General features: G+C 45.7%; 1 protein-coding gene across 8 annotated transcripts in view; it reads right to left on the reverse strand.

Annotated features, from left to right (window-relative positions):
* The window catches only part of PLEKHA1 (pleckstrin homology domain containing A1), an 81,676-nt gene that overhangs the window by 17,546 nt on the left and 36,329 nt on the right, over nt 1-27,801 (reverse strand). For 5 of the 8 annotated variants that reach the window (XM_075000511.1, XM_075000506.1, XM_075000505.1 and 2 more), the window contains 5 exons: nt 26,111-26,242; nt 16,534-16,677; nt 8,994-9,062; nt 3,689-3,753; nt 1,693-1,710 (listed from right to left, as the gene is read on the reverse strand). In XM_075000511.1, the coding sequence (XP_074856612.1) occupies nt 1,693-1,710; nt 3,689-3,753; nt 8,994-9,062; nt 16,534-16,677; nt 26,111-26,242 (428 nt within the window). The remainder of the gene's footprint in view (nt 1-1,692; nt 1,711-3,688; nt 3,754-8,993; nt 9,063-16,533; nt 16,678-26,110; nt 26,243-27,801) is intronic. The other 3 variants (XM_075000513.1, XM_075000508.1, XM_075000510.1) reach the window with 1 other exon arrangement.

Consider the following 27,801-nt stretch of genomic DNA (forward strand, 5'->3'; position numbering starts at 1 on the left):
GAAGTAGGGTGGACCCAGGGTCTCCGCCCAACCAACTTCTGGGCGTGGCAACTGCCCAAGACATTAGGTATGTCAACTAAGATGGAATGTTTGAAACTACTGCCTGGAGACCAAAGACATGGGCCACCTCATTACCCTGAATGCAAGGGTTCACATTCACCAAAGGTGGTTCATTCTCTTGCCTCCCCTCATTTTCATAACTGACATCCTGCAACAAGGAATATCACTCCCATGACACTGATGGCAGGCATTGTCCTTTACTGGCAAATTCTTAACTTTTAATTAAACCTCAGATATAAATGGTTACTTATGCTTCGGTAAGTGTGACCCGAGGGACGGCCCTGGGTATAGTGATTTGTAAAATACCCACAGAAGATCAAGAGGCAGTCCTGGAAAATATCCAGTACTGGAAGGTCACTTAGCAATATTGTCAATGTTTCTAGTGCTCTTGTGGAATAACTTTGCACCCTTTGAGGAGGTGTAGCCTGAGCTATTTCATACAATGTTATGATGCAGGAAATTCTCCAACTGGAGATAGTCTACGAGACTGCTTGACGCCTCATTTGGTTTGCAGGAGTGGAAACCTTTGGCCCTGTTCAGATAAAAGACCTAAAATCCAGTGTGTGAAGACACTGTTCCTCTGAGGGTGAATGCAGAACAGTAGTAAATATATAGCTTGGTTCAAGTGAACAAGAGAAACCGCTTTGAACAACCTCGTGTGTGACTGCAGAATGAGAAGAGTGTGTAAGTGAGCTCTACCAATAAAAGCATACAGTTCACTTGTCCTCCTTGCAGATTTATTGCCACAAGGAAGGCAGTTTTCTGACTTGGGAAAGAGAAAAGTGTTTTCCAGAGGCTGGAGCAAAAGCCCCACAGAACCATTAAAACACTATTAAGGTCTCACAAAGAACTGGTTCTTTAAATGGCAAATGAATATGAGTGACTCCTTTCTAGAACCTCATTATCACAGGGTTTGAAATCACAGACCTCCCATGCATGGACAGGTAAAATACTAAATCACCTCCAGAAGAATTTTCAATGAACTAAATATAAGAACAGAAGACAAACGTGTAACTAGTACGCAAGGATATCCTGGACAGAAACCAGATTTGGGTGAACTCCACAGGCTAACAACTACAGTAGATCCCCAACTTACGCAGAGGTTACATTCTTGTGCAACCCCACATAAGTCAAATTTCACATATCTTGGGGGAGCCAGGAAACTGTGAGTCTCCTGTGAGTGGCACAGAGCTGTGAGCCAGGTTCCAGTTCCCTGCTGCTCAGCAGAGCCCGAAAACTGACCAGTGCTACTGCACTGCTCAGGTTCCCTGCTTCTGTGGGAGCTGAAGCCTGGCTCCCACCTCCATACTACTCACAGGAGACAGCCTGGCTCTCCTGCATAACCAGCAGCCCGGAGCCAAGCATCAGCTACCTACCACCCTGAGACACATTAAATCAAGATACACACAACTTGAGTGCACCTACCTCAGGGTTCTACTGTACAGTGAAAACTACTCCCACTTTACCAAAGAGGTTGCTCTGCAGGAAGCTGACAACTGCTCCTGCCCTGCCAGTGCAGGAAAAAAATCTAATAGGGCCCAGAATCTCTTACCTCAGTGACAGAATTGTACCTTTAATGTGTCATTCACTTAGATAGCCTCACTTGGATACCCTCTAATTAAAGAGGCTTACCTTTCAAAACAGCTGTACCTACAAATAACAACAGACAATATGAACACTTTGGTTCTGCCAGTGTAATAAAATGAAGATCTGAAGACAGTCAGTGTGTGAAGCTATTTTCAGCACTACCTGGTCCTTGTGGAACAATGTACAGTGGCTCATCCATGAGTGCTTGAAACTCTCTAATCCTTCTAGCTGAGGTGATGGCAACCAGAAAGGGTGACGGTGATCTAGTACTAAGAGCATACTGAAAAAGGTTCAAGGATGGGCTCCCTAACATTCAGGATGATAATATTGAGCTCCCATACCCAAACAGGATCTCTAACATAGCGGAGTCCTGGTCTGGCATGAGCAATTAACTTCTGGAGTGAGACCTCATTTCTTGTAGGATGGAATTAGAAGGTAAATATATCATGAAGCTGAAAATGCACATTTGCACAGACTGAGCAAATGCATCAAGTATGCTAGATAGAATGTCAAAGCCTGCTTAGATGGATAATAATCTGGGAACCATTTATAAGAATGGACAAGAGAAGTTAGGAGCAAAGAAATGATGTAAAGATCAGGTTCTACATGAACAGAGCACAATGCACATGGAAAAGTAAAGCCAGATATGAAGCATATGATGTAATTATGTGTAAATGTACATAAAGGAAAAGGTTTTCTGTGTAACTTTTGCTGTACAGTAGACCCCGACTTACACGGGGACTGCCAAGCAGTGCAACCTATGTGTATGTTGAATTTGCACATTAAGTTGGGAGCCAGGAAACTGTCCAGCTAGGCTCCAGCTCCCCTCCACTCACAGGAGAAAGGAAACTGACCAGCACCATGACAGGTCATTTTCCTGGCTCTCACAGTGAGGTGGGGAAATGGGAACCAGGAACCAGCCTGGATCCCAGCTCTCCTCCACTGGCAGGAGCTGGGAAACTGACCAGCACCAGGGGTGGTCAGTTTCCTGGCTCCCACAGTGAGGTGGGGAGCTGGGAACCAGGCATCTGCCTGGCTCCCCTCCATTGTGCTTCAGTTTCCTGGCTCCTGCCAGTGACAGGGAGCCATGTCCAGCTTCCCACACAGTTTCCCCCAGCTGGGGGAAGCCAGGGAACAGACAGCCACAGCATGGCTTCTCCCCAGCTGGGGAAATTGGGTGGGCAGACAGCTGCAGAGCGGCTTCGAGTTGTGCTTATCTTGCGTTAATGCAAGTTAAACAACTTGAAATCGTGCATTTCAGGGGTTTACTGTGTGGTATACCTATATCAGAAATAAGTAAACTTGATGTTGGGCCCCACTTTTCATCCCAGCAATTAGCTCAACTACCCAACCTGTCTAATGCAATCCAAACCAAAGGAAATTTCAGTTATGTTAATAAGACATAAAAAAACTTTCAGCACATGTAAGAAAACAAGTATGGAGAATGTAAAAACTTTATGAATTGGTATATAAATGTAAACACACAGACATAAAAACATTAACATATTTCAACATTTTTAATGAGATGGATGATCCTAAGACCCAGCAGCCGATTGTGCTGTGCCACCCTTATGAAATTTCATGCCCTCTCAAGGTTGCTCATCCCCCACTCCGTGCTATATCAACCCCTATGTTTGAATAATAATAATCTCAATGTATATCATGTAAAAAACCTGAGTGGTGAAAACTGGAATTGAACTAAGTGTTTCAGATCCCAGAGGACTGGATAAAATCTTCTCCCAGAACTGGATATGGTGTCCTGGATAAGCAGAGATAAAAAGATCTCCAGGGGAATACCAACCCAACCCCTGACAGGCAGATAAGCACGTCACAGGCTACTGAGGAACGGGGTGCAGTTGAATGAGAAGATGAAGCATGACTATATTAAAGGATAAGAAGTCCATATACCAACTATAAAACATGTAAATTAACTAACTGGAATTAAACCACAAGTATTTTGGCTGACCTTACATTCTAGCCCCAATCCCATTGTTTACCATGATATTTCAGATATTTTGAAACAATGATTAATTATTCTCACCTTTGTTTACATTCCTGAACTTTATGTACCTCTTTAAGAGGTATGAGCCGGAGAGGTTCCTTTTCCTGCAAAAAGAAAGAAGTTTTCAGTGGATTAGTTTCTTTCATGATTCAAATAACCACAATTTTGTTAGTTAGGATTGATATGCAATAACAGTGTGATAGTGAGAGACTTCCAAGGCAGCAACTCATTTTGGTTTGCTCCAGCTAAGACTATTCACTCTCATAAGTACTGAGCCCTAACTCAAAATTTCAAAAGCATGAAAGTACCAATCATATCATTATTACAGTAGATCTGAAGCAGTGGGTCTGTCCCATGAAAGCTCATACCTAATAAAGGATTTTGACAGTCTTTAAAGTGCTACAGTACTGCTTTTTTGTTTTGTGAAGATACAGACTAACACAGCTACCTGTCTGTGACTGTCCTTTCCTGGCAATAATTTCTCATTTTGTATGAAACTGATTGTTGCTTCCTAAGTGGAACCATTTGTCTATATTGAATTTCACCCTATTTAATTCAGGACATTTCTCTGATGTATGCAGGTCTGTTTCTGGAACATGTAAAAAACCTCAGCACTGGCCTTTCATCTTCCAGTTCCCTGTGCCAGCATGTGGCTGTCGGAGGAAATAGGAAAAGCTGTCCTTGCTTACCTGAAATCTCATTTTGAAATAATAAGGCAACCTGCCACTCCATGCCAGTACCCCTGGGCCATCTCTCTGGACACCCTGGGCCATGCCCACATGACAGCTGAGGTAAGCACTGCAGGGCCCCTCAAAACATTGGGCCTGGGTGGCCACCCTGAACCATCCTAGGGACAGCTGGCTCTTCTTATAGGTACTTCTAACAGCTTACAACTTCGAGGAAGACCTCTCTCTCTCATTGACAGCAGGGAAATGTCCAACCTCCTCATGTTCACTTCAGTGAGATGTAAATGCCAGAGCAATTCAAGCATATTTTCCTTAAATTATATATCATTGTGCATTTCCTCAAAGTACAGTTACTTTATTCTATAAAGCACAGGAAATTCAATTTAATAACAAAACATGCAAATCCTAGTATGTTATTTTCCATTCCTTCTGTTCAAGATGATCCATTCATCTACAAGGAGAACTGGACATGATACCCTTATCGCTAAAAAAAAAAAAAGTTTTCAGATAGCTTAAGAGAACAAGAACATAAGAATGGCCATACTGGGTCAGACCAAAGGTCCATCCAGCCCAGTATCCCATCTGCCAACAGTGGCCAATGCCAGGTGCCCCAGAGAAGGAGAACAGAAGACAATGATCAAGTGATTTATCTCCTGCCATCCATCTCCTGCCCTTGTACTGAAGGCTAGAGCACCATACTTTACCCCTGGCTAATAGCCATTTATGGACCTAACCTGCAAAAATTTATCGAGCTCTTTTTTAAACCCTAATAGAGTCCTGGCCTTCACAGCCTCCTCCGGCAAGGAGTTCCACACATTGACTGTGCGCTGTGTGAAGAAAAATTTCCTTTTATTAGTTTTGAACCTACTACTCAGCAATTTCATTTGGTGTCCCCTAGTTCTTGTATTATGGGAAAAGGTAAATAATTTTTCTATATTCACTTTCTCCACACCATTCATGATTTTATATACCTCTATCATATTGCCCCTCAATCGCCTCTTTTCCAGACTGAAAAGTCCCAGTCTCTCGAGCCTCTCCCCATATGGGACCCGTTCCAAACCCCTAATCATCTTAGTCGCCCTTTTCTGAACCTTTTCTAATGCCAATATATCTTTTTTGAGGTGAGGAGACCACATCTGCACGCAGTACTCAAGATGTGGGCGTACCATAGTTTTATATAGGGGAAGTATGATATCTTTTGTCTTATTATCTATCCCTTTTTTAATAATTCCTAACATCCTATTTGCTTTACTAACTGCCACTGCACACTGCGTGGATGTCTTCAGAGAACTATCCACTATAACTCCAAGATCCCTTTCCCGATCTGTCGTAGCTAAATTTGACCCCATCATGTTGTACGTGTAATTTGGGTTATTTTTTCCAATGTGCATTACCTTACACTTACCCACATTACATTTCATTTGCCATTTTGCTGCCCAATCACTCAGTTTGCTGAGATCTTTTTGTAGTTCTTCACAATCCCTTTTGGTTTTGACTGTCCTGAACAACTTGGTGTCATCTGCAAACTTTGCTACCTCACTGCTTACCTCATTTTCTAGATCATTGATGAACAAGTTGAACAGGATCGGTCCCAGGACTGACCCCTGAGGAACACCACTAGTTACCATCCACTATTGCCTGTACATTTCCCAGAGTCACGGTCTTCTTGAGGAGACGTTGACAGATTACATGAGCCACCTGCAACATCATGGACCTCACTATAGATCTGCCCACACTGAACTGATTTGCTGCTAACCAGTAACTGTCGGGCACTGCAAACTTCCACAGCACGACTGCCACTCTCTTCTGAGCCGTTAAAGTCAGCCTCATTCAGGGCAGGGGGCTGCACATCACGAAGTTCCATAAAAGTGGACTTCCACATGTGAAAGTTCTGCACCCCCTATTGGTCATCCCAGGACTCCAAAATGACGTGGTCCCACCAGCATGTGCTGGTCCAAAGCCATTGCTCCACTGTCACCAATGCATCCAGGGCAGCCAGCAGCTCTGAATTCTTGGACCGCAGTTGGGAGATTTGCTCTTCCAAACCATCGCTGTCATCAGCAGCAGAACTATCACTGAGCTTTGCAATTGAAGGAGAAATTGTACAACAGCCAACGTGGTTGCCGAAGTGATGCGTGCTATGAGTTCAAGCATTTGGGAATCCATGCTTGCACTGGAATGTTGCAGCAGGAAATGGCACGATCTCCAGTTTGTTTTCGTGCAGTTACTGGTGCTATGAATTCTGGGACAGTGCTTGGAATTCTGGGATTCAAACATGAAACACCCAAAAGCAACCAGGGCTAAGACACTCTGGGATAGGTACTCGCAGTTGCACTGCTCATGCTGTTGAACTTGCACAGGGCAACAGGGATGTGGAGACACAACATGGAAAAAAGGCGGGTTGAATTTCAAGAAGCTTTGCAGACACTTAATTCAAATTCATAATATCGAGGTTAAATAATCAAAATTATTAAAAATCAAATTCATCTCATAGGGTAGACGTAGCCTCAGTCTAAGGTGGCTGCAAACCTTCTAACTCTGTTCTTGACTGCTGGCCTCTCTCCTCTAAGGAACCATTCACGTTGTGTCTAGAGGAATAAGCATGTCTATGATGTGGTCTTTACAAAATTAACCTGCTCTGCTGAACTCTATAAAGTTGACCAGGGAAAAATTTGATGACTAATTTCCCCTTTGGGAGTTTGTTCCAATAATCATGCTTCAGAAGTAGGAGCAAAAGTTGGGTTTAAAGATTGCTGATGACTGGAAACATTTCTGTAGCAATCAACCCCTCCCTCATAGAGGCTTGTCTTATTTTTCTCTTCTTCCTCAACATTGGCTTGTTGAGTCTCTCTCGTGGAGAGTATAGACCAGGAACTCAAAAACAGGCTACCCAAAAGCTCTACCACTGTTGCATGGGCAACCCATATGGATCAGATAGATGTTTCCCCTGAAGATATTAGCACAAGACATGAATAGGTAAGGTTACAGAGATGGCAGCAGGGGGTGAGAGCTGGGGACAAATGTCCACACTGGGGCTTGCAGCATCCGTGCAGTTTTTAGTACCTTCCATCAAAGAACACTGGTGAAGAGGGCAGGGAAGGAGAGAAAACAGTTAAGCTGCTGGCCTAAGGTGTACCTGCTAGTACCAGAATCCTATAGGAACTATCTTCCACTTGGCATGTTGCCCTTTTAGCTTCACTACATCCTCATGGAGATAGGGGAAGAATGACTTATTTTCAGAAAAGCATTCCCCTGCTATCAGTGACAGGTGGATCTGATTTTGTACCAAATTTGCAAGCATGAAGAAGTCCTCATTTTAATGGATCTTTGAACCTTAGCATGAAGAAGAGAGGAAATTACAGGAACTCACACAATTCTCTTTACGCAACCTTTCTCTTAAGTAGAAGACAAAAGGACAGAGCACAAACTAATGAACTCCCACATCTCTCTGTAACTGCATAAAAAAGAAATAGCAAATATGTAACCAAAAATGACTGTTCTAGCTTTGGAACTATGTAAAGAACTGTGTTGTATTGAAAGTTCACCACTGACATAAAGACTTAGATTCCCCTGCTACCAATGTTTCCCATAACTTGAGGTAAAAGCTTAATTTGTGATCAGATCTCTTTGTTAGCAGAGACTGAAATCTGACTAGCTACTTTTCTTCAGTTTTCCCTCCCTTTAACCGAAAGTTAACCTAAAACCTTACACTTTACAATGATTTGGTTAACTGACCACAAGGCTTATGAGAGGATAGTCTACTTCTTCTGGTCAGCAACTCCAGAACAGATTGAAACAAGCCAGATAAGGTTCTAGACAGTACTAGCATAATTAAAAGATCCACCAACAAAACCAAAGAATTCATTTATTTATATCGAGCCAACAATTTCTACTAATTACCAATCTTATTTCTATCTTTATTCCATTAGATGTTCCCATGCAAACAAGATATTTGTTTCTCAGCCGCATACCTCTAAATTTACCATTAACAAAGGTCATATGAAGGTGGGAGAGAAAGTCAGAAGAAATGGTTCAGTTACTGAGGGAAGCTTAAATAGAGCATTTTGCTTCCTTTAACATTTGTTTGGATGTTCTATTTCACAACCAGCATTTTTTAAAACAAGCATTTCTAATGAATTGAGCATACACCAAGCAGAAGAGGAACAAAAGGCTGACAACTTTGTGCATATTTAGAAGTTCATTCTATTATTATTTTAAAATGTTATTAAAGCTAATGTTAAAAATGCACAGGTTAAGAAAAAAATGTCTGGACATCTGTGTATAATGCACAGATTATACATAAATATAAAGTTTGTTTTAAAATTCAAAAGATATATACAGTACATCATCAACTCTAACCCAAAGTTAGGTGAATAAATTTAAACTATGACTTCTTACTGCAAATCATTCCTCTACAATACCATACCAGTATCCAGAACAGCAGTTTGTAATGCCAGAGAATTAACCTCTAAAGCAAAAATAATTAACAGAATTAACATATTTTCATGAAAAAATACTGAAAGTATCAAACAATTAGAAAGTCACAAAAAGCACAGAATTTTTTAGACACGCCAGTAGCTCATTAAGAAACCTGCAGTGTGTATTTTTGAAGTGTATTGCCATCTTTAAAAAGGAACACAGGGCATCTGGAAACATACCTGTTCAGATTTAAAATAGCCTATTGTGTTTTCATCCAGCTGGAAGTATCTTCTCTTCCAGTTCTTCATCTATAAAAGGGAAAAAAAGATATCAAACTCCAAATACAAAATTTCCTTTACTTTCCACCAGTTTAATTCCTTTTGTAAATACATTAGTAAACCAATACAGCTATGACAACCCTGCAAATATAAATATGCCCAATATGCTTTATTCTATTCAGAAAGAGAAATATGAAAAAAATTAGTGACAGATAATACACAGCCAGTCAACTATGAAGACAGCGAGCGGGAAAGTACATTGGATAGTAATGGAGGAGAAAGTATGTACTTCTACAGTTAAACCTCTCTAGCCAGCAACCTCTGTGGTCTGGCATGATTTTAGTTCGATAGATATCCACTTATCACAGGTGTGCTCAAGTTTCCCACGGTCCCATAAAGTTTGTTTACAGCCACTAGTCCTTGCTCCCAGCATTCTGTGATATTATTTAGCTGTAATTTACCCCTAAATGTCTTCAAAAGCTCAGTAAGCAGTGGAAGTGTTGGTAATGCTACTACACAATACTAACCAACTATGGTTCAGCAAATTCTCTGGTTCAGCATAAGAACATAAGAATGGCCATACTGGGTCAGACCAAAGGTCCATCCAGCCCAGTATCCCGTCTGCCGACAGTGGCCAATGCCAGATGCCCCAAAGAAGGAGAACAGAAGACAATGATCAAGTGATTTATCTCCTGCCCATGTACTGAAGGCTAAGGCACCATACTTTACCCCTGGCTAATAGCCATTTATGGACCTAACCTGCAAAAATTTATCGAGCTCTTTTTTAAACCCTAATAGAGTCCTGGCCTTCACAGCCTCCTCCGGCAAGGAGTTCCACACATTGACTGTGCGCTGTGTGAAGAAAAATTTCCTTTTATTAGTTTTGAACCTACTACTCAGCAATTTCATTTGGTGTCCCCTAGTTCTTGTATTATGGGAAAGGGTAAATAATTCTTCTATATTCACTTTCTCCACACCATTCATGATTTTATATACCTCTATCATATCGCCCCTCAATCGCTTCTTTTCCAGACTGAAAAGTCCCAGGCTCTCTAGCCTCTCCCCATATGGGACCCGTTCCAAACCCCTAATCATCTTAGTCGCCCTTTTGTGTACCTTTTCTAATGCCAATATATCTTTTTTGAGGTGAGGAGACCACATCTGCACGCAGTACTCAAGATGTGGGCGTACCATAGTTTTATATAGGGGAAGTATGATATCTTTTGTCTTATTATCTATCCCTTTTTTAATAATTCCTAACATCCTATTTGCTTTACTAACTGCCACTGCACACTGCGTGGATGTCTTCAGAGAACTATCCACTATAACTCCAAGATCCCTTTCCCGATCTGTCGTAGCTAAATTTGACCCCATCATGTTGTACGTGTAATTTGGGTTATTTTTTCCAATGTGCATTACCTTACACTTACCCACATTACATTTCATTTGCCATTTTGCTGCCCAATCACTCAGTTTGCTGAGATCTTTTTGTAGTTCTTCACAATCCCTTTTGGTTTTGACTGTCCTGAACAACTTGGTGTCATCTGCAAACTTTGCCACCTCACTGCTTACCTCATTTTCTAGATCATTGATGAACAAGTTGAACAGGATCGGTCCCAGGACTGACCCCTGGGGAACACCACTAGTTACTCCCCTCCATTGTGAAAATTTACCATTTATTCCAACCCTTTGTTTTCTGTCTTTTAACCAATTCCCGATCCATGAAAGGATCTTTCCTCCTATTCCATGACCGCCTAATATACATAAAAGCCTTTGGTGTGGGACCGTGTCAAAGGCTTTCTGGAAATCTAGGTATATTATGTCCACTGGGTGCCCCTTGTCCGCATGTTTATTAACCCCTTCAAAGAATTCTAATAGATTAGTTAGACACGACTTCCCTCTGCAGAAACCATGCTGATTTTTGCCCAACAATTCGTGCCCTTCTACGTGCCTTCCAATTTTATTCTTTACTATTGTTTCTACTAATTTGCCTGGTACTGATGTTAGACTTATCGGTCTATAATTGCCAGAGTCTCCTCTAGAGCCTTTTTTAAATATTGGCGTTATATTGGCCGTCTTCCAGTCATTGGGTACCGAAGCGGATTTAAAGGATAGGTTACAAACCACTGTTGTTAACGCCGCAATTTCACATTTGAGTTCTTTCAGAACGCTTGGGTGAATACCGTCTGGTCCTGGAGACTTGTTACTATTCAGCTTATCAATTAACTCCAAAACCTCCTCTAATGTCACTTCAATCTGGGAGAGTTCCTCAGATTTGTCACCTAAAAAGGCTGGCTCAGATTTAGGAACCTCTGTAACATCCTCAGCCGTGAAGACTGAAGCAAAGAAATCATTTAATCGCTCCGCAATGGCACTGTCTTCCTTGATCGCTCCTTTTATATCTTTATCGTCCAAGGGCCCCACTGCTTTTTGAGCGGGCTTCCTGCTTCTAATGTATTTAAAAAACATTTTACTATCATTTTTTGAATTTTTGGCTAGCTGTTCCTCAAAATCTTTTTTGGCTTTTCTTACTACATTATGACACTTAATTTGGGAGTGGTTTATGTTCCTTTCTGTTTTCCTCACTAGGATTTGACTTCCACTTTTTAAAAGCTGCCCTTTTCTCTCACTGCCTTTTTAACATGGCTGTTAAGCCATGGTGGTTCTTTGTTAGGTCTCTTACTGTGTTTTTTTATTTGGGGTATACATTTAAGTTGGGCCTCTAGTATGGTGTCTTTAAACAGTTTCCACGCAGCTTCCAGGGATTTTAGTTTAGTTACTCTACCTTTTAGTTTCTGTTTAACTAACTTCCTCATTTTAGTGTAATTCCCCTTTTTGAAATTAAATGCCGGAGTGTTTGACCGCTGCGGTGTTCTTCCCAACACTGGTTATGTGCCAAAGGTGCCAGACTACAGAAGTTCAAACTGTATTACACAATGTTTAAACTGAGTAAAAAGGAACTATTGAGTTTGCATATAAAGCGGTTTATCAAAAAATAAAATGTTAAATACAACATACAGGTGGTCTCTAATGTTTTAATGCCCAAGATAACTTTTTTGAATTTAAGGGCAATTCAAGATCTACCCCCTCCCTTCCTCAAGGCCCCCTCCTTCCCCACGCCACTCCCCACCCTCACTTGTCATCCCACACCCTCACACGCTTTCATCTGATTGGGGCAGGGAGTTGGGGTGTAGGAGTGTGTGAGGGTTAGTTTCTGGGAGAAAACTTCGATATGGAAGAGGACTCTAGATTGCATCAGACTGTTCAACTGCGTGAAAGAGAAGTGCAAGCTCTGGGAGGGAGTTTACTCCTGTCTGGAGCCCACTTTGGATCCAAACTCTCTCCTAGAGCCCACATCCCTCGCTCCCACCTGCACCTCAGTGCTGTGGGAGGGAATTTGGGTGCAGGGTCAGGGCTACCACAGAGGGTAAGGGGTAAAGACTGAAGCTGGGAGAAGCCTACCACAGGCGTCTCGTGGTTGCCAGCACAACAGGGCTCAGGCAAGCTCCGTGCTTGCCTGGCCCACACCACTCCTGTAAACAGCTGGTTCAGTGCAAACATCTCTCTGTCTAGATCTACATTAGACCAGAAAGTTTACCTTACATATGCAATTCCAGCTATGAAAATTGCATAGCTGGAATCAACATATCGAAGACTGATGTATCAGGCCACCTGCACAGGGAAGTCCACAGGAGAATTTCTTCCGTTGGCCTCCTTTACTCCTCACGAGAATGAGAAGTACCAGGGTCAACTACTGAGCCCTGATGGTTTGATATAGTGTGCCCCCAGTAGGCATGCGAAATTAAACCCCAGAAGATCAACCCTGAATAAGTCGATCTTCCGGTGAGTACAGTGTACCCTCCATGTGCAGCGCCTGGTGGGAGGAGTGGGCCTCTCTGTGCTGCACTGCTGCCCACGCCTGCAAGTACTGCCCCCATTGCCTTGTTCCCAGCCAAGAAGAGCTGCTTGGACAGCCTGGGGTAGAGAACCGCAGCACGGAGCTGCCTCATCCCCCTCCACTCAGGGACTGCAGAGACATGCCTGAACTCAGTCAGCCAGCTGCTCCCAGCAGCAGCAAAGGGTCAGGCTGGCATAGGAAGCCTATCTGAGCATTGTGATTTCCTAGCAGAGACTCCAAGGCCTACCAGTCAATAGTAATCAACAGGTTGGTGACCACACATACATACCCTTCCACTAAATGTGAAACACCTATCCCTCGATACACAAACTTTAGATTTATGAATTTTCGCCACAACAATGTAAATTTATACCTGTTTTTCAATTCATGAACATATTTTCCTTAAAAAGAAGAAACAAGCTCTGTCTGAGCCTCCGCTTCATAAGTAATGAATGCAAAGGAATACAGTAGAATGCAGTGCGAAGCTAACTCATTTCTCAGCCACCCAGCTCTTTCCAGTTGTTTGTGTGCTGCTCTGTGTTTGTGCCATCTTGACTGTGAGTGAGATCAATCTTCAAATACCTTTGTTATTTGTGATCATCCTGGGTCCTAGACGTGAAAAAGTTTCTTCAGAAGCTGTCACTAAGACCAAGAAACCAAGGAAAGCAGCATCCATGGCTGCCAAACATGAAGTTATTAAAAGAAGTGAAAAGGGCCAGAAATCAAAAGATGTTTGTCAAGGAACTTGGCAGCACTAACAGTGCATACAATCTTCGTGCAGAAAAAATTATGAAAGAAATGGCAGAAACATATGTTGGTAGAGCTAAAGGTTCCATCAATTAAAAAAGACCAGGGATGCAAAACTGTGTAAACTTGAAAGACTTTTAATACATTGGATCGACAGCCATAATGAATGCAACACACCTTTGAGCTTCCTCATCATAAGGGAGAAAGCTTTTGTCTGAGGACCTGAAGACGAAAGTCAAGGAAGAGAGGCAAGTTGGGACTGCCGAAGTAATGTTCAAAGCAAGTCACGGTTGGTTTGAGCGCTTTAAAGAGTGTTTGCCTTAGCACAGTCTGCGTGTTACAGGTGAAGCAGCATCTGCTGATATTCAAGCAGCTAACCTTTTCCCAGCTGCACTGCAACAAATAATTGATGAAGAAGGATATTCTCCAAAACAAAACCTTTAATGTTGAGGAAATGGGGTTTTTCTGGAAAAGAATGTCTTCTCAAACTTTATTTCAAAGGATAAAACAAAAGCAAAAGGTTTCAAGGCCTTGAAAGATTGACTGACATTACTTCTTGGTAGAAATCTGGAAGGAGATGTAAAATTGAAGCCTCTCCCTGTTGACCATTCAGAAAATCTGAGGGTGCTTAAAGGCTTAAGCAACCTGTGCCTTGGCATTCTAATCGAAAGGCATAGGTGACAAAAGCAGGTTTTTGCTGATTACATAACAAGTTTTCTTTCATCATTCATCTCTAAATACTGTGCTGAAAATAATCTGGATAATAAATGTCTGCTGATCCTTGAAAATGCCTTCGATCACCCTATGAGTTTCAAAGACTATGGCAATAACGCTCTAGTGGTTTTCTTGCCCCCAAATACCACTTCTATCTTTTAGCCAATGGATCCAGGTGTCACTGCTACATTTAAAGCTTACTATCTGGTAATGAGTTCTCGTATCTGCATCAGACGGAGAAGACAAACCAACAATTAAGCAGTTGCAGAACTACAATGTCAAGATGTCTACAGAAAATATCAACTGCATGGATTAAAATTACACAAATTATCCTGAAAGATGTTTGGAAAAACATATTACCAAAATATGTTCATGATTTCTGTGGTTTTGAGGGTAAAGTGAAAGACATTCAAATTCTATCATGCAACTGGCATCTCAAGCAGGATTCAATGAGGAAGACAGAGATGATGTTCAAGACCTGTTCTTGTCACATGGTGAAGAATTGACGAATGAAGCATTAATTCAGCTGGATGCAGAAAGGCTATCAGAAAAGGAGGAGGAAGAACTGGATGAACCACAAAAACACTGAACACTAAAACATTCACAAAATTCTTCAGTGCATTGCTACACAAATTCTCGATAACAACAACCCAAACTTACAACAGAGTTCACCATGCAAGCAACAAATTCATGAAGCCATTTGATGCTATCAGGAGTTGTACGACAGGAAAAAGAGGGCTGCAGTACAAACTTCAATTCTATCATTTTTTCAACCCTCAACCTTATCACCTTCTTCTAAATCCTCAACACCAAAAGCTGAAGTTAAAATGCCAAACAGAAGGTTGAAGTCACTATGGAGTTGTTTCCGATAACAATGCAGATGATCCCATGGAACTCATGTTAACGCTACCTTCTTCATCACTACCTAAGAACTAACTAGTGGTAATAAACGTCATTAAAAAAAGCAATAAAGTAGCACTGTTCTTATTTTTATGATGGTATAGTTTTGTAATGCGTGGGAAAAATATTGCATGATTTTTTGGGAGTCGAGAACCAGTCAGAACTTTTTACATTGAAATTAATGGGAATTTCATTTTTGATTTAGGAATTTTCAACTTACAAACAGTTTTCATGGCATATTATATTCATAGATCAAGAGCTACGTATAATGGCTTAGCATACTTTTTCCCTAGACTACTGCAACAGTACCATTTTGGTATCATCTCATATTTGAATAGCAGTAACAGAGAGGGAGCTGTGCTACTCTTATACTATCAAAACAAAAAAGCAGTCAAGTAGCACTTTAAAGACTAACAAAATAATTTATTAGGTGAGCTTTCGTGGGACAGACCCACTTCTTCAGACCATAGCCATACCAGAACTGACTTAATATTTAAGGCATAGAGAACCAAAACTGATAATTTTTGTTCTGATTTGTCAACCTTGATTACTGTTTTTGTTCTCTATGCCTTAAATATAGAGTCTGTTCTGGTATGGCTATGGTCTGAAGAAGTGGGTCTGTCCCATGAAAGCTCACCTAAGAAATTATTTTGTTCGTCTTCAAAGTGCTACTTGACTGCTTTTTTGTTTTGATATTTGAATGTTTTTGCCTGTATTCAAAGACAGTTTAGCCATGAATTTATGCAGCCTATAAATCAGCGTTTTCACTGTTACTCTTAGGTTGCACACCTAATATGGACTGTGTTATTTATACATAGTTCACTGAATCCTATTCATATTACAGTCTAATGTACAAAGTATTACTGCTTTATCTCATAATCCAAGATGTTTACAAACATCAGACTAGAAAGTCAGTTGTCTACATGGTGTTTACACATGGGGTGAATACTAACATAATGCACATACCCCAGAGCAAAGTTTTGTGCAACTGACATTCTGATTTGAGTCTTAGCATGCAACCTAAGAATCATTTTAACTTATTTTTGTGCAGCCTTTGATATCCTCTTAAAGTAAAAAGGAAGAAAAAGTTCATAAGAATGATACTGAATCAATCTAGCTCACTTGTCTCCTACAGTGAGCAGAATTTCAGATGGAGTGTACAGAACAGGTCAGCTCAAGCTAACTTAACTTTTGGGCCTCTGTTCTTTACAAAAGAAATGCATTCTTCTCCAAATCACTTACCACTGCACCTTGTTTAACACAATAACCAGCTTTGATAACAGCACTGTCTGGGGGAGGTTTAGCAGTAAAATAAGGAAGGTTGCTTTGTGAGCGTTTCAAGTAATTTCTGTCCGCTCCTTCCCCACATTCATTTAATTCTTCTTTCTAGAAAGAAGCAGAGAAGAGTTCAAGATGATCAGCATTTGCTCCAAAGCCCAGTGACACAAGAGAAGAAAATGAAAACGTACTAGGTGTTTGAGCCAAATTGTGCCCCAAAACTCCATCTCTTGATTTGTTTAAAAGCATCAAACACTTGACATTGACAAATATCTACATAAGGCTTGCTGGAGAACTCCAGGTACTACTCAAAACCACACAGCCTGAAAATTGATTATGAACATATTAAAAACACATACAGCAATTAAAATAGCAAGTTGAGGTCCTAACAAAATCTTTTTCTTTCTTTCTTTTAAAATATGTTTATTCATGGTGTGACACAGTTTAGAGCAGCAATGGGCAACCTGTATCCTGCAGGCCCCTGGGCTGCCCCCATCTCCTCGCACCTCTCATGCACCAGAGCCCCACATTTCCTTGCTCCTCACCATCATTCCCAGAACTGCTGGAGCGGCATGAGCTCCTACGGTTCTAGATCTGATCAGAGTTCTCAGGGTTGCAAAAGAGCCCCAGCATAGAGGCATCAGGAGATCCAGGATCTCTTTTCTGTGTGGGGTGACAAATTTGTGCTGACCGGACTGCAAACCAGCAAAAGAAATGCAGACATTTATGGTAAGGTTGCCCAGGGCATGATGGAGAAAATGTCCACCAGGGACACTCAGCAATGGGTCAATATCAAGAAGCTCAGCCAGAATTATCAGAAGGTGAAAGAAGCTAACAGGTGATCTGGGACACCTCCCAAAACATGCTGCTTTTATGAGTAGCTTAACATGATTCTTGGGAGGGACCCAACCACTCTCCCTCAGGATAGCATGAACTGCCCAGAAGACCATCCTTAGGTTTCTGGTGAGAGCCAAGAGGGTGAGGAGGAGGTGGAGGCCGATGAAGAGGACACCACCACCAGTCAGCAGATATCCGATGAAGCTGACCCTGCCAGCCTGGAGCTCTTCATTGTCCTGGAGCTCATCCCCTCATTGTATCTGATGCTCGAGAGGTCTCTTCCAGTGAGTATATTTTTCAAACTGCTACAAGCGGGTTGCAGGTTAGGTGTGGTGGATCTACCCCCTTAGAACAGCTTGTTAATATTTCTGGGGATGGAGCACTTATCCTTTTTGGAGCTCTTAATAAAAAGGTCTCAACTAGGTACTCTTATTTTTCGTACGAGGTTTTTGGGAAGGCCTAATTTAGTCTGGGTTCCACAATAGCACACCTTGCCAAGCCAGGCAGCCAATAAGTAATCCGACATCATGGCACCACACAGCATCCTGGAAAATTTTCCAGTCATGTGCCCTTGGAGTATGAGCATATTTTCTTTTTCACACTGTTATTCTTAGGAGGCTGATGTCTTTTTTTTGCAACCTAGAAGCAGCCTGGGAAGTTTCATTAAAGACTCAACATTCTCACACTGCTCCCTGGCCATTTACATTTCCCAGGACTTCCCTGCCCTGTCTCCCTACTCCACGTGGCTGGCAGGCTCTCTTGCCCCTCTCCCCTCCCACCACGCTCCCTGGTTCTCTTCTCTCTTCCCCCTTTCTCCCCCGCACCCTCCCCCCCACCCCACAGCCACATGTTTGTGAAGGATTTATGAGGAACTGCCAAGGAAGTTTTTTCTGCACTTTACATTTTACATGGTCAACAACTCACCTATCCCAGCCCACCATGCATCCAGCAGACTCGACCCCTCCCCCAACACAGCTGTGAGGCTGTGCAGACCCTTATCCCGGACAACAGCATGTCCAGCGTGGGCTTTCTCTGCCTTAAATGACTTTTTCCATGCAAAGGATTTAGGAGGGGCCTCCAAGAAAGTTTTTTTCCCCCACACTTTACATTTTACAGGGCTTTGTTTAAGCCCTCCTCCCTACCCCTCCCCACCCCCCAGCCACCAGAATCTTACCATGTCTGCAATAAAATGGTCTGGAGAAATCATAGCTTCTGTTCCGCAGTTTTCCTTAAGAAGCCAAATGTGGCCTCAGAAAACAAAAGTTGCAGTGTTTGTCATACAAAGATCCATTCATTGTATGGGTCAGTGCGTTATGTCACATTTAAAAATTCTATCTGAATTTTGACCTTTACTGTCTTCAACAGGCAACATGAGTCAGGGAGACAAGATTCCTGGGATGCGCTGCAGGAAAAAGGACCTCATCCTGCAGCAACTTGAAAAGGCACAGAGGGAGCAATCCCAAGCTGCTGCTGACAGAAGGTGGTGGCAAAGAACGCTTCAGAGCTCCTGATGGCTGTCAGGGAACAAACCGACACTCTTCAGTCCATGCTGGAACTGCAGAGGGACACCCACCACAGAACTCACTTGTACAGCCTCCTCATCATGGCTACGTCTACACGTGCATGCTACATCAAAATAGCTTATTTCGATGAATAACGTCTACACGTCCTCCAGGGCTGGTAACGTCAACGTTGGGCAGCACCACATCGAAATACGTGCTGTGAGGGAACGTCTACACGCCAAAGTAGCACACATCAAAATAAGGGTGCCAGGAACAGCTGCAGACAGGGTCACAGGGCGGACTAGCGCTTCCGGGGCAACAGCTAGCCGCTCCCTTAAAGGGCCCGTCCCAGACACATGCAGCCTGCACAGCACCCGGTCTGCAGAGCCATAGGCACGCACACCTCGAGTGACGCAGTCATGGACCCCCAGCAGCAGCAGCAGCCGCCGCCAGAGGTCCACCCAGCCGCCCCTGTAGGAGCAGTGCTCGCCCTGCTCCATGCCATGCAGGAGGCAGCTGAGCACATCCTTGCCACAGAAAAGGAGCTGCCCACAGGGGAAGAGGACGTAACCCCCAACCCTGCAGCATCCCCCCGCCCCACGCCCGCCTCATACGCCGCCAGCTGTGGAGCTACCCCACCAGCACCGACTGGTGGGAGCGGCTGGTGCTCGGAGAGTGGGATGACGACCGCTGGCTCCAGAACTTTCACATGAGCCAGCAGACATTTCTGGAGCTATGCCAGTGGCTCACCCCCACACTGAGGCACCAGGACACCGCCATGCGGCGTGCCCTCAGTGTCGAGAAACGGGTCGGCATAGCTGTCTGGAAGCTGGCCACTCCAGACAGCTACCGATCCGTGGGGCAGCAGTTTGGCGTCGGCAAGGCCACCGTCGGGGCTGTCCTCATGGAGGTAAGAGGACCCACGGGGGGAGGGGGAGGCAGTCCTGGCAGGGGAGGGGGGCCCTGGCAGGGGAGGGCCACACACACCTTGCACCCCCCTCATTGGTGCTCTCCCATGTGCTTCCCCTGCAGGTTGTCCGCGCCATCAACGCCCTGCTCCTCCACAGGCTTGTGAGGCTTGGGGACCCAGATGCCGCCATCACGGGCTTTGCCACCCTGGGCTTGTCCAATTGCTTCGGGGCTCTGGATGGGACCCACATCCCCATCCGCGCCCCGGAGCACAGTGGAGGACGCTACTTAAACAGGAAGGGCTACCATTCTGTGGTCCTCCAGGCCTTGGTGGACAGCCGGGGCCGTTTCTTGGACATTTATGTGGGCTGGCCTGGCAGCACCCACAACGCCCGGGTATTCCGGAACTCGGGCCTGTGCCACCGGCTGGAGGTGAGGACCTACATCCCCCAGCGGGAGACCCCTGTGGGGGACACCGGGAGACCCCTCTGCATCATCGCAGATGTGGCATACCCCCTCCGGCCCTGGTTCATGCACCCTTATACGGGCCATCTGTCAGCCAGCCAGGAGCGCTTCAACCTGCGCCTGAACCACGCGTGCCAGCTGGTAGAGCGCACATTTGGGCTCCTCAAAGGGCGCTGGAGGTGTCTCCTCACCCGCCTTGATGCAGGCCCCACCAACATCCCCCAGGTTGTGGGCGCGTGCAGCGCCCTCCACAAGCTGGTTGAGAGCAAGGGGGAGGCCTTCTTTCACGGCTGGGCTGGGGAGGCCGGCAGGGCCGATGTGCAGCCACCCGCTGCCCCCAGTCGCCAGGTGGACCCCAAAGGGACCCGGGTCCAGGAGGCCCTGCGGGCCCAGTTCGACTAGGCCGTGGGGTGACCGCTGGCAGGCCCCCCACTGCACCCCCCCCATCCTCCACAACACTCCCTGCCCCTACGCCCACACCACAGAGCACCCAAGAGCACACCCCGCCCACTTTTCTTGTAAATAAAAGCAGACATTTGTTCGTCAAATCAAATATCTGTAGAACTCATTATTATTATCAAGACTAACTATTTACAGGCAAAATCAAAATTATATGTATTATAAATAAGATAAGATGAAAGGGGAAGACAAGGAAGAGGAGATCTATATACATGGGGGGGCAAGGATCAGCATAACAACAGGGGTCTAATATAAAAACTATTTACAAAAGAACATTAAACTGGGGGGAATATATACAAAGGGGGAGGGGGGGCCACGTCCTGGGCCCCACACCCCTTAATGTCCAGCGCTGGGGGAGGGTGGCCGCGACCCACGCCTTGGCCTCAGCCCTGGCCAGGGCTGGCTGGGGGCCAGGCGGACTGGTAGATATGGCCGGCGGGTGTCAGCTGGCCCCAGGTCCCCCTCAGCAGAAGGGCCCTTGGTGGCGGTGCGACGGCGCAGCGGATGGCGCAGCGGGTGGAGCAGGCAGGGCGGGCGCAGCAGCGGCCGGCACAGCATGGAGGGTCAGGTAGTCGGCGATACGGTCGAATGTCCGCATGAAGGGCCCCCATGCCTCCCGGCGCCAGGCCAGCGGCCACTCCTGCAGGTGGAGGCTGCATTCCTCCACCAGCAGCCGCTGCTCGGCGACCTCCAGCTGCCGACGATGGATGGCCAGCAGCTGGGGGTCCGTCGCCGTCGGGTGGTGGTGCTGGGTCCGCCGTCGCCGCCGCCGTGGGGCTGGTCGGTCCTCCGCTGAGGGGCTGGCCTGGAGTGATGGCCCCGGTGGGCTGTCCAGGACCACTGACACCTCGCCGGCGCTCTCCGGTCCTTCTGATGGTGCAGCTGCGGAACACAGGAGGGGGGGAAAAAGAGTGGAGACAGCCGTTAGTGTGGGCCCCAAGCCGTGGCCCTTGTCCCCCCACCCCTCTGCTGCTGGTTCCCCATCCCCGTCCCTGGGAGATGCTGCTGCTGCTGATGGGTGTCCCACCCCCTCCCCCTGGGGGACCCTAGAGGTTCCGCTCCTCCCAGCCCCGGGGATGGGGCATGGCACTGTCGTGCTGGGGGGCAGGGGCTGATGCACTCTTCTGAGGGACATGCCACTGCTGTCCTTGGGGCCATGGTCATCTGGACATGTGGAGGGCCCTGGTTATGTCTATTACCCCCACCCCTCAACCCCGTGGGTGTGCACCGGGTGGCGGGGGGTACATACCTGATGGTCCACTCCCACGGTCGGGGGACACCCGGTGGGCGGATGCCCTACTGGAGCTCCGGGAGGGGATGGCAATCCGCAGGCCGGCGTCGCTGGAGGAGGACTTCCCCTCCTCCTCCTCCTCCTCCTCCGGTGCCCCGGGGGTGGGTCCTGGGGTGCGGGGCTTGCCTCCGGGGCAGACTCCACCTCGGGGGCCTGCTGGGGCTCGTCGGCCGAGGTATCAAGCGTGGCCGGAGGGGAGAAGGTGTGCCGGGGGCCCAGGATGTCCCTGAGCTCCCTGTAAAAGGGGCAAGTGATGGGGGTGGCCCCAGATCAGCCGGCCGCATCCCGGGCCCGGGCGTAACCCTGCCGCAGCTCCTTCACTTTACTCCGGACATGATCCGGAGCGCGGGCAGGGTGACCCCGGGCAGCCAGGCCCTCGGCCAGCCAAGCGAACGCATCCGCATTCCGCCTCTTGCTCCCCATTACTTGGAGCACGTCCTCCTCACTCCAGAGCCCCAGCAGGTCCCGAAGCTCGGCCTCTGTCCAGGAGGGGCCCCGCTGCTGCTTCCCCGCCTGGCTGCTGGGCTGGGAGCCCTGGCTCCCCTTGGGGGGGGTCCCCTGGGGGCGCTTGGGGGGCGGCCATCGGGGCAGGTGGGGGTGTGTGGGCGCGGAGGAGCGTGCAGGCTGGCGACGTGCCTGTGCTGCCGCCTGCACGCGCTCTCAGCTTCCTGCACAGGAAGGCAGGGGCCAGGGAGCTTTAAGGGGCTGCTGCACGCGGCGACCATCGAGCTCAGGGGCTGGGCAGAGCGTGTCTCAACCCCTCAGCTGATGGCCGCCATGGAGGACCCCGCTATTTCGATGTTGCGGGACGCGCAACGACTACATGTTCCCTACTTCGACGTTGAATATCGAAGTAGGGCGCTATTCCCATCCCCTCAAGGGGTTAGCGACTGACGTCTCGCCGCCTAACGTCAATGTCAACTTCGAAATAGCGCCCAAAGACGTGTAGCCGTGACGGGCGCTATTTCGAAGTTGGCGCCGCTACTTCGAAGTAGCCAGCATGTGTAGACGCGGCCCATGTTGCCCAACTTGCTCTCGATATTGCCCAACTCCCCTTTGTTGGAGGCCCCAAACATGGTGGGGAGGGAGTGGTGAGGGCAAGGACAGTCTCACCGTCCACCCCCAAGACCTCTCCATACTGCAAAAGGCTCACATTCCATCATGCACGATGCCAGGATTCCCTTCTTTTTTCTTACCCCTTAACCCTCACCCCCCTACATAAAATTTTTTTTTGTGAAAAATCAGTGTCATTTATTGGTTCACATGGGGTTGGGTGCAGTTCAAGGTGCTTTCATAAAGGTCAAACACACATCATTGTGGGGGTTGGGGTGGTATCATAATAGTTAAATGCAGCAGATTCATGTGGCCATCTGCTCATTCAAAAAGCTGTTTTTCAAAGCCTCACGTATTTTCGTTGGTTCTGCGTGTGGAGTGCTGATTGCCGTTGTGTCCAGCTGTGCATAAGCACTGCCCAGGGCATCTGCCTCTGCAACCCAGGCTGGCCTGAAATTTTCCCCCTTTGATTTGCAAATGTTATGGAGAATTTTGCTCAGTGCAACCACAAGAGTGATATTGGCTTCACAAAAGTCCAAACAGGTCAAAAGGCACCTGCATTTGGTTTTTAAATGGACAAAGGCACATACCACCACCATTCTGCACTTGCTCAGGCTATAGTTGAAGTGCTCCTTGCTTGCAGTCCAGGATGCCTATGTATGGCTTCATAAACCAAGGAAGCAGAGGATAAGCAGGGTATCACTACGGGCATCTCCACATCACCAATCTTGATTTTCTGGTCTTTCTAAAGATACATGCATCATGCACCTTTCCTGACCATCACATGTAGATGTTGGTCAAACAACCTTTGTGATCCACCAGTGCCTGCAACACTATGGAGAAGTACCCCTTGCGGTTTATGTACTCGGAGGCCAGGTGGTCTGGGGCCAGGATGGGGATGCGTGTTCCACCTATCACCCCACCACGGTTAGGAAACCCCATGGCAGCAAAGCCATCTACTATGTCCTGCACCCTGCCCAGACTCTCAGTCTTTCGCAGCAGATGGGCACTGATTGCTTTGGCTGCCTGGATCACTGTGGCCCCCACTGTGGATCTGGCCACCCTGAATTGATTTCCCACTGACTGGTAGTTGTTGGGCATTGCAAACTTCCACTCGCAATTGCTACTTGCTTGGGAACTTTCAAGGAACATCTCATTTTGGTATCACAGTGCCTCAGGGCAGGGGACAGCAAATCAGAAAGTTCCATGAAAGTGGCCTTGTGCATGCAGAAGTTCTACAGCCACTGCTGATTGTCCCAGACCTCCAAAACAATGCGGGCCCACCAGTGTTTGCTGGTATCACTTCTCTAGAACTGGCACTCCACTGCATGCAATGCATCTAGCAGTTCTGCATTCCTGGTCTCCAGTACTTCAATACACTTTGGGAAGCAGCCATAACACAGCGTGAAAAGGCTCTGAACAGTTCAGGATCCATGCTAGCACTGTGCAGCAGCATGAGCCTGGGGCAGGCACTGGGAAAATGGCCCAAAAATGGCCCAAAATTCCTTGGTCTGTTTGTTTTCCAAAGGTGGGGGTGGGAGGACAGAGGCATTGCTCTACGCAACGATGACATCAGACATCCACAAGCACTTGTGGGGCATTTTTCCCATAACACACTGGCACAAAAAACTCAAAATGCAACAGGGCTGCAGGCACTGTGGGATAGGTACCCACAATGCACTGCTGACACATTCAAAATTAGCTAAGGCAATAGACACACAGTATATCAACTTTCTAGATATTTACGGACATTCATCTTCGATTTTATAAAATCTAGCAGTAAAAAAGTTGACTTGAACAAATCTGAATTTATTTTGTCGTGTAGATGCAACCTCAGTAGCATTACTATGTTTCTACTTCTAATTGTTACTGGGTTCTTTTAAATCAAATTTTTGGCATGCCATTTATAAAAATCTTGGCTTGTGGAGCCAGTCAGTATCTTTCCTTTCTCTACTGCAAAATCCAAAAATATGTAAACAGTTAATTCCAGTGATCAACTAACAACTTTGACAACAGCAATATAACAAACTCATCCAGGCAGGGCTGGATTAACTCTTCTGGGGATCAAGAGTTATTAGATTTTGTTGTCTCCCAGGATGCAGCCAAAAATGAGGGTCAGAGCATCGGAGGGATCTGTGGGTTTAGGCAGAGAGTTCAGTGCAAGAAGGGTGAGGACTCCAATGGGGGTGCCAGCTCTGGGTGGGGCCTTTGGGGTGCAAGGGTAGGCTCTAGGATGGGTCTGAAATATGGGAGGGAGTTCACAGTAGGAAGCTGGAGTTGGGGTGCATGGTCTGGATGGAAGACAGGGTGCTGGTGGAGGGAGAACATCAGGGCAGGAGGTGGAGGATCTGGGAGGGAGTTAGGTACAGGATGGGGCTTGGAGGGTGGCACTTACGGCAGACTGCTACCTTTTGCTGGCAGAGACCCCAGTGAAGGGAGCTCTGCACACTGCCTTGTGCTCTCCTGCAGGCACCCATCTCTACAGCTCCCATTGGCTGAGTTGCAGCCAATGGGAGCTGCAGGGATGAAGTCTGCAGGTAACATAAAAGCATTAGGTTGGAGCTGCCTAGTGCTTGCAACTCCAGCCCAGCTCAGAGGGTGGGGGGAAAGGCAGCACACAGAGCCATGTGCCCCCAGACCCTCACCAGGCAGAGCTGGAACGCAGGAGCTATTGTGGCTGCAGTTCAGGGCCCTGGACTAAGAAGGCTCCATAAAACGATTTGCATTTTGGCAGTGTGGAGCGCTGTTTGCAGGGCCCCTCCTTAACCGAAGTTCTCAGCTGTAGCCCCCAGCTATTCCTTTCTTGGTCTGGCCCTGCATATGGCGGGGGGCGGGGTCTAACTCTTGGAGACAAAAATAGTCAAAACTTAAAAGTTTAATCTCTATACAGCAACAGAAAAATAAGCCAGTTGAAGGGATACCTAGATACCGTACAATGAATGTACATCATAGTATCCTGGCAAGACAGACACATAGCACAACTGTTCCACCAGTAAGATTTCCTTACTTGTTATGAAGCTCTTACCTGAGTAGGTGTAATAATGGGAACACCACCAACAATTTCAGTTCTGTAAGACACTTGTTTCTTTCCACTTGGATTTTCAGCTTGGCGATTTGGATTATCAGACTGACACAGAACATCAGACTGCTTTGGTACCTGAAAAATTAGACATGTGAATAATATGAAGTTTTCCTCTCAGGACAAAAAAATAAAGAAAATAGTCCTCATGCTTAATCAAACTTTCACACTAAGTCTCCATTACAATTTCTACAACTCATTTTTAATTCTAAGAATTATCTTAATGTGCAAAATGCAAATGACTTGTGTTAGACATCAGAAGAAACCTGATCTGTGGTTATGAGAATTGTCTGACTCAAATTGATGTTCACTTTCCAACTCTGCCATAAACTCCCTGTCTAATCTTCTGCAACTCAGTTTCACCGTGCCACTACTTCTCATCAATAAAGTACAAATAGCATTTCTTTCGCCCAGCTTTATCCAGTTTTATACTTCTTGACATAAAGGTCTTTGTGGTTAGGATTCTTACTAAACAGTCTAAAAAAGCCTAAACCGCACTTAGTACAACAGGGCTATAAATGTAGTTGGTGTCTAGGTACTTACTACTGTAATGTAAAGAATTACAGTTCTTAGAAAAATATAGTGTAGATGTTTAATAAATGTTTTTGCAACTTCACGCAGCATTCTCCCTCCAATTTTAATGATGAGCATGAAAATATTGAAGTACTGTGAAATCATATGAACTAAACTGAAACTTTGTTTTAAATTTAATATGTGGAGCAAGGTGGAAAAATGTTATCCATACTGTTCAAACTGCTTTACAGAATGACAAGATGCAGGTTTATACTTCAATGCAAAATCATAAGGGCTACAGAATGCAATGGTTAACAATTTTGGGGGGAAGAGGAATACAAATTGCAAGATGAGTTTGACAATAGGATCCAAAGATTAGCATTTCACTGCTATTTAAGACACATTTGAAGAACTGTATGCAGCTTATGCAAGTTACTCCACTTGGTACGCTACTAAGAAGAAATCTCTGGACATCAGCTCTCCCTCAAACCAAAATTGGCACTATTTCATCAAGGGAGGGAGATAAAAGGTGAGGTGTACTCTAAGAGCTACACAAAAGTTAAAGGGGACTATGCTGGGTAGTACCACTTATCTCTTCATTTCCTCTGAAGGCTGATGAGGTAGATCACTGCATCACACGAGCACCAAAGAAAGAAAATAGGAGCTCTAGTACTTTCCAAAAACTAAAGCAGCAAACGCTGAGGGAACTAACTTTTAGGAACAATCTATAATGGAATCTAAAACTGACACCCAACCTTTGCAAAATAGGATTATCTGGTACAGCAAAGTGTTCAGGTAGTACCTTTGAGAAATACCAGATACAAAAACAGTTAATGTTCTGTGTTATCCATCACTGTAAATAAGGATATTTATTCCACTTTATTGAAATAAAAGTTCCAAACCATCTGCCACACCTTACACCCCTGAAAAATCTTTAAAGATTTTTATTACTTCCCACAAAATCAAGCTCTCAACAATTGCAAAATAAGCATTTATTCAATAACTGGGGAAAGTAGCTATTTCTTTTCTTCTTCATTTTATTTGACTGTACTCCTTATGGCTCAATAGGAGCTGCAGCCGCAATGGTGCCTCTGCAACTGACTTGCCTCCCAGAAGCATCTGAC

Source organism: Carettochelys insculpta, chromosome 7 (assembly GCF_033958435.1).
Source record: "Carettochelys insculpta isolate YL-2023 chromosome 7, ASM3395843v1, whole genome shotgun sequence".
In the NCBI taxonomy this organism is placed as follows: Eukaryota; Metazoa; Chordata; order Testudines; family Carettochelyidae; genus Carettochelys; species Carettochelys insculpta.